We start from the raw sequence: 12,289 nt of genomic DNA on the forward strand, positions 1-12,289 counted from the left end.
TTGTTGTTGACTATAATATGCAAGCATCAAAACCAACACCCACACAAATGAATGAAGCAAATGATCGAGTCAAGACACTGATCAATTCAACATATAGAATGGAGGCCCTCTCCTTTGAAGCAACTCCTGATAGTAAGAATTTAATTTCTTTACATTTTCTTGTAAACAGAATAAAATTCTCTCCAAAATATAAAACCATATACATCAAGACTTGGAGAAGTTCTTTATAGGAAGCTTCCCATTCCAAATCCAGTTCTAGCTCTGTGATCTTCGGATCCTAAAAATGATTTACATTAAGTATAATTTCATGTAGAAATACCTTCATCATGATTCCCCTTCATATGGTAAATTTCCATTGATTTGAAAGGCAAATTACCAGTAAACTCAAATCACTGGAAATCTAATCTCTGCTATATTGGCTTGAGAAAGTCAAATGTGTGGGGTTTATTCTTTCAAAACTAATATAAAGAATTTATTTACAAAAGGGCATTCTATAAGAAAGGTCTATTCGGTCTAATCTCCTATACTTTCCATATCAACAGCACTATGTGACAAGAATTAATATTCAAAATGATGAACCCCTTCCTCATAGCACTATGAAGTCTAAAAAGCTATACTGAATATTTGAAAAAGAGATTATTTTGTTTAGAAACAAATTTTATATTAAGCATATATTTACCATATCCTTATTCTCTTCATATTGATGATCCACATGTGATAACTCAATTATCTAGAGCAGCCACTCTCTCAATCATTCCTGATAGTGACTGATTGCTAAAATCAGAATTGTATCAGCTTTCATTTTCTTGACTATAATATGATAATAACAATAATCATGAGTGGTATTCAAATATAGTCTCTTATTTAAGTAACTAAGTGCCTAATTTTAAATATATGTTTCATTGTTGTATAAAAGAACACTTAATAATATTTAGAAAGCTATTATAGAGTGAATATTAAATCATTTTGCTGTTTTAAGATATGTCAGAACTCATCGCCAGAAGTGTAGGGTAGAGGATAATATTAAGAAGAAAAGAGATTATATTTCTTTGGGGTGTCTCTAAAGGCAAAATGTTGAAATATGTACACATACATACATGTGTATGCCATATATACATATATGTACATATATTTATGTACATGTGTGTCCATATATATATACATATACACATCTATACCTATGTCTGTATATTCACCTTGTAACAATTATAACTATCCAAAAAAATGAAATGGGCATATCTAATCAAGTAGGGAGCTCTTCATTGCTGAAAGTACTTGAAGAGAGTTTGATTGAAGTCCATCAAGGGGCATTAGAAATTCCTATATTGGTTAGGAAATTGAAGTAAATTAATTCTAAAGTCTATACTAATATTATTTTTTGAAATTAATTTTTAATGATTTTTGTTTGGAATTCATCCTTGCAAGATGATCAGTGATGGGTAATTTAATCTAAAGGCCTGATAATATTAGAAAAATATTCATCATCTAGCCTTTGTTACTTTCCCTTTGTTTTATACTGAATTAAAAACTCAAGAACAGAATAAAAGGTATAAAAGAAAAGAAAAGCCATACAAAGGAATATTAATTAAGAGGGAAAAAACCAGAACAAATCAATTAGTGACTGATTTTACTTGTGGAAAAACTTTGATGTATATATCCTCCTACTACTTTTAACTATGTATTTTGATGCAAAACATAAATTATAGCAGATAAAATGAAGAATATATATCAATTTTACCTCATCTTATACATTTGCGATGTGCCAAAACGTTACTAGATAGGCCTTTTAGTGGTTTTGACAGGATTGAGATCCTAGGCAGAGGCTTGCTATTATATAGATATCCACCAGCATCCTTACTTTTCTTTGTGTTTTTATTGTGACATCTTTTCTTTGGCTTTTCAGATGAAACAAAATTCTCCATTGACCCAGAAATCATCTATGAAGGGGATACAGTGACGATGAAATGTGAAAATGAAGTGCAATCAACAAACGTAACCTGGCGCCATCTTGAAAGGGCTACAGAGATTCAGAACAGCAGTGGATTCTCCATTTATACTTACCTGAACCGCCAAGTTTCAATATCAATCCTCACTATTTATAATATTTCTTTAATTGATGCTGGTATGTTTGTTTTCTTCTAGATGTGTAAGTTGATTGGGGTGAGAATGTGTTATAAAAATTGATAAACAAAAAAAAATCTTTAAGCCATCAAAACTGAATTGAAAATTAAGGTGGAATCTGTAGAAGTCACGCAAATCTGTTGGAGACCACAAAGATTTTCTGTGGGTTAGGTTGTTTTGGGTTGGTTGGTTGATGGTTTGCTTACTTTTAGATAGAGCTTTAAAGTGAATTCTCAGAAATAACACTTTCATTTTTTAATTTAAGATACAAAATAAAAAAAAATTGTAGTAAATGTCGTATGCTGCAATTCAATGATCCCATATGGTGACTAGAGCCAAGAATTATAAACTATAGCAGAGGTTCTTAATCAGTTTTGTGCTTCATGGACCACTTTGGCAAGTGACTTGGCCAGGGTCACACAGGATATGTCAGAGGTGTAACTGGAACACACCTGGCTATAAGGATGGCTCTCTGTGTTACTATATGTTTAGACTTTGCCCAGTGTACTCTGGTAAATATGCCAAAGAAGATCTACCTGACATGCCAGGTCTGTCTTCATGCTCTCCTAACATGGGGAAGAGGGCTTTGGTATCAGTGGTTCATACAAGTTTTATATCAACTCTCCCTCAATCTTACTAAATAACTGCATTATCTTCCCATCCACCCTTATTTTCTGACCCAAATTATTTAATCTTGTGATTATAACCTTTATTCCATTTCTCTGGTCTGAATCCTTATTTGTAATGGTGTGTAACTTAGGCTCATGGATCCTGAATCTGCCATGTAAATGTAAGACTTTTTCCCCAAAGCTTTACAACTTGTACTTATTTGCCCCCTTTACTGAATTCCTATCACTCACTTGATTTGCTTCCCTTCCCTTCCCTTTTTCCAAACTGCCAATCTATACTATCCAAAATTTTCTCCCAACTGAGAAGCCCCTTCATTTTTGTTTTTAAAAATTCAACCAAAGATTTCGAATTATTTTATATTTAAGTATCCACATAGTGTTCACAATTACTTTAAAGAATTGCATTCACATAATAATAACAATATGTTTTGGATTTTTTTCAGGTGAATATGTCTGTACTCTAACATATGACATTTTTGAATATGAAGGCCAGAAAAAAATCAAAGTGATTTCCACAGAAATTGAAGCATCAGAAGACCTGAAAGTAATGTGTGACAATAATCCTGTATCTTTGAGTTGTTGCATAAGGAACGATTTTAATTTGAGTAATATTGAATGGAATCACAAGGGACTGATAAGCATTCCAGGTAAGTAGAGGAAGGGTCATTATTTTACATAGCATGACCAGTGTAACTTGCAAATAGCTTGACCTGTTCTTTCTGCCTTCTGGAAGCTTCTTTAGCATGTCTCAAAAATGAGGAGGTGAATCTTTGCTCTTCCTTAAACTAGTTTTATGATTTGAGTAAGTTCTTTTCTGTCCCTGGGCCTCAATTTCCTTATTAGAAAAATTAGTACATTGGATTAGATGATTTTCAAGGTCCCTTCTAATTCTAATAATCTATGGTTCTTGGAAATGTGACATGAATTAAATTCTTAAACAGAAATAGTAATAATAATTAAGAAACATATTGCACTTTGGTGGTTGTTAAGTGTTTTCCATACATAATCTCATTGGGATTTCATAACAATCTTTGGAGGGAAATACTTCAGGCTATTGTTCTTGTCTGTCCTTTGTTCTCAAAGAAAATCATGACATCAGGGAGATGATGCCATGACATTCAAGTGAATTGGATTTAAGTGAGGGAGGGTTGGGCCAGGTCACTTCTTATTACAATATGACATATGACAAAACTGAGGACTGAAAAGTTAAAATGACCACGTATCACTTAACTATTAACAAATTTGGACTAATAGTATATATTACTTCCTAACCATGGCTCCAGGACCTTGAGGGAAAAGTCCTAGAAGCATGTCACAAGGGTATTAATGGGTTTGTTAATCTTCTCTTTACCATATTTAACAATGAATTTAACATGAAGACATGTCAATCAAAATTGCCCCCAAAATGATCTTGTTAAATTAGAAAAAAAACTCAAGAGGTGAGCATTAATTAAATATAATTATATATTCATATATTAATCATATATAATTAAATCATATTTAATTTTATTTAAAATTATATATAATATATTATAAAATTTATATTATTATATTAAATTTTATTGTTTTATTTTATATAGTTGTATATAATATAATTAAATTATAAAATAATTATAATATAATATAATTAAATAAATAAATATAAAATTCTACACTTAGATTTAACATTCAGAAAATCAAAAGCAAACAGACAGATTGAGGAAGACTTTTGTTGTTATTTCAGTCTCTTTGTGTCCCCATTTTGTTGTTTTCTTTGCAGAGTTACTAGAGTAGTGTAACATGTCTTTCTCCAGATCATTTTATAGTTGAGAAAATTGAGGCGAACAAGGTTAAGTCACTTGCCTAAGGTCACCCAGATAGTAAGAATCTGAAACTGGACTTGAATTCATAAAGATAGATCTTTCTGATTCCAAGCCCAGTTTTCTATACCACCTTATAGTCTGAGGAAGACCTTAGTTTTTTGTTGATTCTAACTTCAAGATAAGTCATCAGTGTGGTGTGACTACTGAAAAAAAAAAAAAAGATATGGCATTAATCACCATTAATTAAAATATAGAATCTATGAAAAATAGGCAATCATTCCACTGATTTTTATTATTTTGAACCATATCTGAAGCATTATCTTCAGTTCTAGGAGCCATATTAAGAAGGACATTGACAAGCTATAGTGTAGACCAGAGTAAGTCAGGGTATAGACAACATTATATGAAGAAAGGTTTTAAGAAGTGGAGTTTTTTAATCTAGAAAATAAAAATTAAATTGAGGGACATGAGAAATGCCATAAAATATTTAAAAGTAAATAAGAGTAATTTTTTCCTGTATACCATTAAGAGCAAAGTGTATGTTTCTTATGGGCAAGCATTGTTTCTTTTTTTTTTTTATCCTCAGAACCTATCATGGTACCAAACAGTAGGCAAATAACAAAAGTTTGGTGAATTTAAGTACGATCAATGGGAAGGCAAATTCAGGCTTGATATAATGAAGAGTATTCACTTTAAAATTTTATTATAAACTTCTTAACTACAAACAATACCAATTATTTTAAATTATACACCAAATTATAGACTAATCCAAATTATAGACTAATCTCTCCCATCCTCCCTACTCCTAACTGCTCTTTGTTGATTATGGCAAAATTGCCTTTTATGTTTTTTGTTAAAAAAGGTAACAATAATAATTCAATATATCTTTTTTCCTTCTAAAAATAGAATTAGCCATCTATTCCAGGTACACTTTTTAATCTTTCTATACTTAATTCTATTTCCTTTGATAGTTTTACTTATAAATATTGCCATTCAAAAGTAGAATGGACATTTTGTGAAGCAAATAGGGACTGAAAGACCATCTATCAAGTATTCTTTAAATGACAACAAAATAGTATGACTTCTTAAGTTTGGAATAATAACTGTGGATTTTTCCCAACTATGGTATAATAAAGAAGATTCCCCCACTGGATGAATGCCTTCCAAAATCCTCCCGGCAATGATTCTCATGATGGTATATAGCCCAAAGCCAGAACTATTTGGTCTGTGACTCCAGAGTGATAATGGCAGCAACCTTAACGGGAAGAGGATAGGGTTTTTAGGGCAGAGGGGAACTGCCAAACACCAAAGAGATATCCAGATGTGAGGAGATGTTTTTCCCTCTTCCCTGTCCTTGGCAAAAGGTTAGGAAGGAAGTCAGAGTAAAGCATCTTTCTTTATATTCATCAATGGAACTTTGACATAGCAGCTTGAAAACTGGGCAGGAAAACCTGAGTTCAAACCCTTCTTAAACTTTAATGTGCTTATATAAATGCTAATGGCTATTATTTTCTACTTTCTGCTGTCTGATATGGTATTTCTCATTTCTGGGTCCTTCTTTTACCAATCCACTTGGTAAATGGTAAATGGATTTACTAACTTGTATATTTTTGCTCTTGATACTTTTTTCCATAGAGAAGCTAAGCAATTTAATTGAAATCACACAGGTAGGAAGTCAAGGAGGACCAGAACTCAAATCCTCTGACTCCAATCCATAGTCAGAGAGGAAGAGATAGACCTTGAGACAGCTACAGAGAAGCATAAAACCATAGAATTAGGGAAGAGGGACAGAGACAAATGAAATAAGCAGCCCTGGTATTCTTGCCTCTTCCATCCTTCAGCTGCCAGTCAGCTGAACCAATTGTCCCTTCTTGGTTAACAAAATTGGGGAAAAAAATTGGTAGAGGTAAAGATAGCTCCTTATAGTAGAAAGAATTGGGAATAGGTATAGGGATAAGAGTCTTAAAAGTTTGGGAGTAGAGTTCCACTATTTCTTGTTTTATTTATTAAATACCTATTATGTGTTAGGCATGGGAATACAAAGAAAAGGAGAAAAAATACTCCCTTTGCTCCAAGAGCTCAAAGTGTAATAGAAGAGACAGCACACAAATAACCAGGTACAAACAGTAAATTAGAAGACTCAGAAAGAAGTAAGGAAGAACAAGAAAGACAAAAATGAGATTTTAGCTAAGACTTGAAGGAAGCTCAGGAAATTTGGAAACAGATGAGGAGAGAGAAAATTCCAGACATAAGGGACAGCCAGTACAATTCGTCAGAATCAAGTGAAGATAATGAAGCCAATGGACATCAGAGTCCTAGAGAGTAGAATAAGAAGACTATAAAGATAAGAAGGGGCTAAGTTATGAAAGGCTTTAAAAGCCAAGTAAAGAAATTTATATTTCATCCTATGTTCAGTGATTTTTTTTCCCAATGAGAAAATAAGTGATTGAGTCTTTTTAGGTCAAGACAAATGCATATACAAAAATATAAGTAGGCCCTGGGAGGGTAGGAATAAGAAAAGGAACTATTAAGATTCAAATAAAGCAGATAATATATAATTTCTCCCCTTAGAAGACTGGACATACAAAAAATTTTCAAAATATAATTTATTTTTTCCCCTTTTATCCAAGTCAAAAATACATATAGCAAATAGAGATCTAAGGTCCCAGCCACAAAGACTTTAGTTCAAGTTCAGCCTCAGACCCAAATTGGCTGTGTGACCCTGGTCAAGTTACAACTCCAGCCATTTCTTTAAGAGTGTAAGTTACAGAGATGCTGCTGACCTGCTGTGATATATGAAATTTCTTCATTTGGGAGTTCCCTATAATAATGAATGAAAGGTCTAGTCCTCTCCTTTATTCAAACTAAATCAATGATACAGTCATTAGTAACAGCCATATATTTGTTTCTTTATAGGAATCAGTTCCACAGATTCCAGGTGCAGTAAACATACCATCAAGGCTGATGGCACCCAATGTCTAAGTGGGTCAGCTGGAACAGAGGTATTTTACATATGCAGTTTCCACAGTGGCTATGGAGCCAGTAGCAACAAGAAGATAAAAGTCACATTTACATCTGTGGGTAAGAATTTGTTCTTTGGGATGGTGGGAATTCCAATGTAAACTCTTCATGCCAATTGTTATGACTGTCTTTTGGACCAACAGTCAAGTATGTCCTTCCTAACATCATTGATTTCATTAAAAAAAAATATTCCATAATGTCAGATGAAAAAAAAATGTTCCAGGTAATAATGAATCAAGTCACAGCTTCAGGTGTAGGAAAAAGGGATCAGATTCTTTTTTATGGTGAGCATAATGGTATGAATGGTGGAGTTTACAAATTTAAAATTTGTCTTTGACAGTGAAAAGAGCAATCCATTTGATATCAGATCAGATTTGAATTTCTTTTCTTTTTTTAATTTTTTATTTATTTTGAACTTAAATGAAAAAAATTCCATTGTATATAGCACAACACTAAAAAAAGATTCAATATGAAACCATAAACCTCCATTTCATGCTGTTTACCTTTTTTTTAAAAGTAATAAATATTAACCACCATATTAAAGCTACCCTATCTTTTAATACTTCCTTCTGCATTTTGTTTCTTATTTTATTTTCTGCTGTGATTTTTTTTTTTTTTGCTTTCTCCATTTCCCACACTAGAGAAGGCCACGATTAAACATAGATATTCATGTATACATATATAGGTAAAATCATACTATCTGTACTTCTGTTCATCAGTTGTTGTTTTTTTTATGGAGGTGGATAATATCTTCTTGCATAGATCCTTTGTAATTAATTTGAATATTTATAATACTCAAAATAACCGTTTTTCACAGTTGTTCTTCAAGCAATATTGTTCTTACATTATCTAACATTCTCTTCTACTCATTTCACTTCAGGTTTGAATTTCAGTGCTATTATTTGACTATCTTTAGAATGTAATCTTGTACAAGTTTCTTCCTTTTTCAGAGCCTCAGTTTTTTCATTTGTAAATGAGAGGATTGGACTAAATGACCTTTGTGATCACTTCCATTTATTAATCTGTGACCCTATATTAATAGCATTTTTGTAAAGCAGTGTTGGTCAAAGCAATGTTTAGTGGACCAGGCCTCTATTGACATGTGTTAAGTATACATGCATTATGTATATCTATAATTAATAAAGACAAAGCCCTGTCTAAGAAGAAGAAGTGCAGACTTGGAAAAATCCAATTATGGAATTGTTGGGGCTGGAGGTAAAGGTAGGAGTGAGGCCATGTTCACTTGGCTTTGTCTACCAAGCTAAAAATAGAGAAGCCCCTAATATTGTTTATAAGAGAAGAATGAAGTGAGAAATTGTGGTAGCCAATGGACAAAGGGCTTAAGATGTATCTAGATTGACTAATTAATGATCCTCCAACAGACATTTTCCCCTAGTACTGATCTGTTTATTCTCATGACTAATAGGTTTATCTTTTTAAAAAAATAATTTTATTAATAGCTTTTATTTTTATATCATTTGTATTACCTTGATCAATAAATCATCCAACAACAAATATGTTCTCCCACTATAGAACTATGCATTTCCATAGTTTTAGGCTTGTCTTTTTTAAAATAATTTTTATTGCTAGCTTTCATTTTTATGATTCCTACATATCCCCCTATAACCCTTCTTTTACCCCCTTCTACAGAGTTATCTTTTAATAGTTTTTAAAGAAAAAAGTCCTACAAAACAAATATATCACAACAATTTTAACATTATATGTAGTCTTCCACACTCATGGAGCAGAATGTAAGTATATGTGTGCATATATATATATACATGCATGTGCATGAGCCTGTTACAGGGAGGGAAAGGGAATTTTTGAGATGAAGCAGGGTCATTAAAATTTCACATTTTCATTTCACATTTCATTGAAAATTTTATTTTCAGTAAGCATTTCTTAAGTGCCTTCTATGTTCCAGGCACTGTGCTCAGCCCAGGAAATGCAAAGACAGTCAGGAAGCAATTGGGGCTCTCAAAAGAGCTTATGTTGTCAGAAGTGGGGTAGGGCCACAATATAAGAGGAGCTACGGTCCTGGGTGTGGGACAATCTGGGAAGAGATTAGGAAAGACTTCCTGTTGAAGGTAGCATGAAAATGTCAAAAAAAACGAAGAAGTACAACTATTTGACCCTGCAGTCCCTTGAAACTCTAAATTGATAATTTACTTATTTTTCAGTCTTGTCTGACTCTCTGTGAGCCCATTTAGGGTTTTCTTGGCAGAGATATTGGAATAGTTTGCATTTTTTTTTCTCCAGTTCATTTTGCAGGTGAAAAAACTGAGGAAAAAGGGTTAAATGACTTGGTTGACCTAAATTGATGATCCTCCATAAATTCATAGAGTCTCTCCATCAGAGGGTTTTCTGAAATTACTCACTTCATCATTTCTTACAACACAGTATTATTCCATTATATTTACATACTATAATTTGTTCAACCATTCCTCAATTCATGGATATCCTCTCAAGTTCCAATCCTTTGCCACCATACCTCTTTTTCCTTTATTATAAGAGATGATTTTCTGAGAGAGAGTGGGGGGTTTCAGTATGAGTAGAAATTTAGGTAAAATAAAAACCCAGTCCAAATATAAAAATAAATTAATTCTTCACAAAACTATTTGGGATTCTTATTAAGTTAGGAATAAATTGAAAAGGGGATGCTTTAGAGTGACATAGAAAATCTTATTCTCTGGTGAGGTACTCTATTCCATGCCGGGACAACTATAATTTTAGAGAGCTTTTCCTTATATGGACCTGAAATCTTCAAATCCACTTCCTATGTCCAACTATAGCATTCACTCATTGCTCTAATTCGCTCTAGGACCAAAAAGATTACTCCTCTTTCCTGTGATAGTTCTTTAAATATTTTAATACCATGACTATCTCCCTTCCTCCACTACTAAACCTCACCTCCAGCCTTTTCTTCTCCCATCTAAACACCTCTGATTCCATCAGCTCAACCTAATAGAGTTAAGAGTTGCTTTAGCCACTTGGTCTTTCCTTTCTGTGCTCTGATGTATCCATGTTAGATGCTCCGAACAAGTGGGTTAGCAGTGTGACTTGGGTTAGAGGTCAACACCTGTGAGTTTTCAGCCTTTTGTCACTGTTGATTATCAGGATATAATTCTAAGCCATAAGAGGAAGTGAATAAGTTCCGAAGGGATGTGGTGGAAATGTGTGGCTCAAAGTACCATCAGCAACAGGGTGGAAACTAATTAAACAACGGAACAATGAGGACCCCATCTTGTCCAGACCAAGGACAGGATAGTTCATTGTATCCATCTTTACTCTAAGAAGCTCTTCCTCTGGATGCTACCAAAAAAGCCTGATTTTGAGACATTGTTTGTATTTTGCCTTTTTTTTCTCCCCCAGCCAATCTGACAGTAACTCCAGACCGGATTGCTATTTCTGAAGGACAGAATTTCTCCATAAAATGCATCAGTGATGTGAGTAGCTATGATTCTGTATTCTGGAACACTTCAGCTGGAACCAAAATAAATCCAAAGTTTTATGTCACCAAGAGATATCCTGATAGAGCTGAATCAGTGCTTACTGTAAACACTGCAACAAAAGAATGGAATGGTAAGTGAAAAGGACAAATATGACATAGTAATTGTAAAATGCTTAGCAAAGTGGGTGACACATAGTAAGTACTACATAAATGTTAACTACTACTATTGTAATATCACTTTATTGAAGGTTTAATTTTTTATTATTGATATCATTTTAAATTATAACATACATATTCCACATAATGAAAAAAAAAAGAAAATAAAGGGAAAACAAGAAATTCAACAATACTTACTACTACCAAGTCCAACATTATATGAAATATTTCACATCCATAGTCCCCCACTTGTGCATAGCAAGGAGGAAGGAATAAATATTTCTTAAATGCCTAAATACTATGTTCCAGGTGCTTTTTAAATATTATCTCATTTGTTCCCCACAACAATCTTCAGAGGTATGATTCCCATTTTATAGTTGAGAAAATTGAGGCAGACTAACGACTTAACTAGGGTCACATAGCTAATAAGTATTTAAAATCAGACTTAAACTGATGTCTTCCTTACTCCCAGTGTGCTATTCTATCCAAAACACTATCTCGCTGCCTAGAATGGAAGAAGGTGTAATTCTTATATCTCTTCTTAAGGGTCAACCTTGTTCATATTAATTATCCAGTCTTCAGATTTATTGTTCTTTCCCTTTACATTGCTTTAGTCATTGTATATATTGTATTCTATATTCTACTTCACTTTGTGTCAATTCTTATGTCTTCTCCTGCTTCTGTGTATTCTTCATATTGGTCATTTTTTTTTAGTGCAGTGATATCATATCATGTTCGTGCATTGCACACTTTGTTTAATCATTCCTCAATTGATGTATATAGCCATGATTCTGCTGGTTGGTATGTGATATTTGTTTGACTAGCATCCTGATTTGTAAACTAAAGAAAATAACAAGGGATTCAGTTCTTCTAGCTGGGTAGTCCCATGGAGTACTTGACTGAGTGGAAGCTGCCAAAAACAAAACTAAACAAATTAAAAAACAAACAAACAAACAAACAAACAAAACAACAGAAAAACTCAGTGTAAATGCTCTCCATTGTAAATCCTAGTTGATAGTTTAGTGGGGGGAAGGACAAAGAATATCCAGCTGTCTTGATCGATATTTTGTTATTAGATCTAGATGGCTGTGGAGGAGGAAGTGAGACTA

At 33.1% G+C, this 12,289-nt stretch overlaps 1 protein-coding gene across 2 annotated transcripts in view; it reads left to right on the top strand.

The window, feature by feature from the left end:
• The window catches only part of LOC141566333 (adhesion G protein-coupled receptor F5-like), a 39,481-nt gene continuing 27,192 nt past the window's right edge, over positions 1 to 12,289 (top strand). For both annotated transcript variants that reach the window (XM_074310726.1, XM_074310725.1), the window contains exons 1-5: positions 1 to 132; positions 1,904 to 2,122; positions 3,194 to 3,397; positions 7,469 to 7,633; positions 10,946 to 11,155. In XM_074310726.1, the coding sequence (XP_074166827.1) occupies positions 18 to 132; positions 1,904 to 2,122; positions 3,194 to 3,397; positions 7,469 to 7,633; positions 10,946 to 11,155 (913 nt within the window). In that variant the 5' untranslated portion in view covers positions 1 to 17. The remainder of the gene's footprint in view (positions 133 to 1,903; positions 2,123 to 3,193; positions 3,398 to 7,468; positions 7,634 to 10,945; positions 11,156 to 12,289) is intronic.

The sequence above is a fragment of the Sminthopsis crassicaudata genome, chromosome 4, assembly GCF_048593235.1.
Source record: "Sminthopsis crassicaudata isolate SCR6 chromosome 4, ASM4859323v1, whole genome shotgun sequence".
NCBI classification, from domain to species: Eukaryota; Metazoa; Chordata; class Mammalia; order Dasyuromorphia; family Dasyuridae; genus Sminthopsis; species Sminthopsis crassicaudata.